At 56.4% G+C, this 2,501-nt stretch overlaps 1 protein-coding gene across 1 annotated transcript; it reads left to right on the top strand.

Moving 5' to 3' along the window:
• Positions 1-356: 356 nt before the first annotated feature.
• On the top strand, positions 357-2,501 carry LOC125550682 (photosynthetic NDH subunit of subcomplex B 1, chloroplastic). The gene is made up of 6 exons (XM_048713734.1): positions 357-1,067; positions 1,137-1,327; positions 1,405-1,662; positions 1,768-1,885; positions 2,003-2,088; positions 2,169-2,501. Exons 1-6 carry the CDS (start codon positions 483-485, stop codon positions 2,347-2,349), a joined length of 1,419 nt encoding a protein of 472 aa, XP_048569691.1. The 5' UTR covers positions 357-482; the 3' UTR covers positions 2,350-2,501.

Below are 2,501 nucleotides of genomic sequence, written 5' to 3'. Positions count from 1 at the left end.
AATTTGAAAAAATATTCCATAACTTCACAAAATGTTCATTATTCCAAAATAAGATCAAATTTCAAATAATCTTCACCAAACGAAAATGTTTCAAAATTTGAAAAATATTCCTGAATTTGAAAATGAAAGATGAGAGATAAAAATGACACTGAAAAAAAATGAAAAATGTAATAACAGAAAAACTGGTTTGGAAAGGATCTAGAACCTCCAAAACCGGAAAAAGGAACTAGTTGGGCTGTCCCCAACCTAGGCACTCACTAGGATCGGCCCCAAAAACATAGGAAGAGGACAAGGAAGCCACGCCCAAATAACGCCATCATCATCCCATCTCCTCCACCTCCACACATCGGAAACCAAAATCCAAATCCAAATGACACCACCACCATCATCCGCTCTCCTCCTCCACCTCCACACACGGGACGAAAAAAACAGTAGCGATATCCAAAGCAACTCATCGCAGCACACCACCAGTGCACGACCAAATGCAAACACCAACCATGCCGACGCCGATGGCCACGCGGGCGCCGACGTCGACAATGGCGGCGAAGCTGCCCGCGCCGTCGACCACGCGGCAATGCTACCTTCTACCAAACCGCCGGGCAGGGCTGGCGCGCGGCGCCCCCTCGGCGTCGCCCAAGAAGCGGAACCCGTGGCTCGACCCGTTCGACGACGGGCCTGACGAGGAGTTCGACTACACGGGCGTGTACTCGGGCGGGAAGCAGGAGGAGGACCCGCGGCCGCCGGAGGACGCGGAGAACCCCTACGGCTTCCTCCGGTTCCCCACGGGGTACATGCCGGAGCTGGACAGCCTGGCGTCCAAGGTGCGCGGCGACGTGCGCCGCGTCTGCTGCGTGGTCTCCGGCGGGGTGTACGAGAACGTGCTCTTCCTCCCCGTGGTGCAGATGCTCAAGGACCGGTACCCCGGCGTGCTCGTCGACGTGGTGGCGTCCGCGCGCGGGAAGCAGGTCTACGAGATGTGCAAGAACGTGCGGTACGCCAACGTGTACGACCCCGACGACGAGTGGCCGGAGCCCGCCGAGTACACCCACCAGCTCGGCGTCATGAAAGTACGCCGCCCTGCTCGTTCGGCTCATCGATTCGAGAGTCGAGACTAACTGAAGCTGGTTGATTGGCAGAATAGGTACTACGACATGGTCCTGTCGACCAAGCTGGCGGGGACGGGGCACGCGCTGTTCCTCTTCATGTCGTCGGCGCGGGAGAAGGTCGGCTACGTCTACCCCAACGTCAACGGTGCCGGCGCCGGGCTGTTCCTCACCGAGATGTTCAAGCCGGCGACCACCAACCTCGCCGACGGCGGCTACAACATGTGAGCTCCTCGATGGTCACCTCCTCTGTAATCATCAAGAAGGAATTCTAAAAGACGCAATGGAAACGCTTGATCAGGTACCAGGACATGCTGGAGTGGCTGGGGCGGCCGGCCAAGGGCGTGCCGCAGCAGCCGACGCCGCCGCTCAGGGTGTCCATCTCCAAGAAGCTGAGGGCGGTGGTGGAGGACAAGTACAACCGCGCGGGCGTGGAGAAGGGCAAGTACGTCGTCATCCACGGCATAGAATCCGACTCCGTCGCCAACATGAAGTCCCGGGGAGACGACGACTGCCTCCTCCCCCTCGAACTCTGGGCAGAGATCGCCATGGAGATCAGGTAGCCGCTCTGCCTCTGCACTTGCTTGGATTCAACTCCAGCCAACTTGGCATCGTCGTAGCAGTCCTGACCTGACCGGTGATCTCTGTCTTGGCATCCATGCAGCTCCGGAGGCAATGGGCTGAGGCCTCTGTTTGTGATGCCACATGAGAAGCACCGGGAAGAGATCGAGGAGGTTGTCGGCGAGGAGACGGCCTACCTGTTCATCACTACTCCTGGACAGGTAGGTTATCATTCATCCTCCTGCTTCTGCTTGATCAGAACCATAAATCTATTCCAACCTCCGCGAATCAATCATCATTTTGACACTCTGTTTTCTACGATCATTCACTCCCCGCAGCTCACTTGCCTCATCAATGACTCTGCCGGCGTCGTGGCGACCAACACCGCCGCCGTCCAGCTCGCCAACGCCCGTGACAAGCCATGGTAGGGTAGACTCACAAGATTGTTCCTGCAGAATATGAACCGCTCACGCGCCATGTGACATCTCTTGTTTTCTTACTCAGTGTGGCGCTGTTCTCCTCCAAGGCGAAGGCGAGGCTGTTCCTGCCGTACGCGGAGGAGAGGAAGAGCTGCACCGTCGTCGCGTCGGCGACAGGCAAGCTGGCCGGCATTGACATCGAGGCGGTGAAGAAGGCCGTCAAGGACTTGGAGCCCGCTCCTAGCTTCGCGTTGGCCCAAACATAATCCAAAGCATCGTCTTCGGTGTGTTGTACATAGATATGAAAATCGAGCTCATCTGACCAACAAATGTGACCAAGAGTTCGGTTTTCTTGTAGTTACTTCAGTTCAGCAGACAATATATATTGGCGCACCGAGGCGTATTCCGCGATTGTAAA

Source organism: Triticum urartu, chromosome 4 (assembly GCF_003073215.2).
Source record: "Triticum urartu cultivar G1812 chromosome 4, Tu2.1, whole genome shotgun sequence".
NCBI classification, from domain to species: domain Eukaryota; kingdom Viridiplantae; phylum Streptophyta; class Magnoliopsida; order Poales; family Poaceae; genus Triticum; species Triticum urartu.
This window is presented reverse-complemented; position numbering and strand designations above follow the sequence as displayed.

What these genes read in the sequence shown, in the direction of transcription:
- LOC125550682 (XM_048713734.1), top strand. Translation starts at nt 483, where the DNA reads ATGCAAACACCAACCATGCCGACGCCGATGGCCACGCGGGCGCCGACG. An exon ending in ACCAGCTCGGCGTCATGAAA is followed by an intron (nt 1,068 to 1,136) that starts GTACGCCGCCCT and finishes GTTGATTGGCAG; the next exon opens with AATAGGTACTACGACATGGT. An exon ending in TCATCACTACTCCTGGACAG is followed by an intron (nt 1,886 to 2,002) that starts GTAGGTTATCAT and finishes CACTCCCCGCAG; the next exon opens with CTCACTTGCCTCATCAATGA.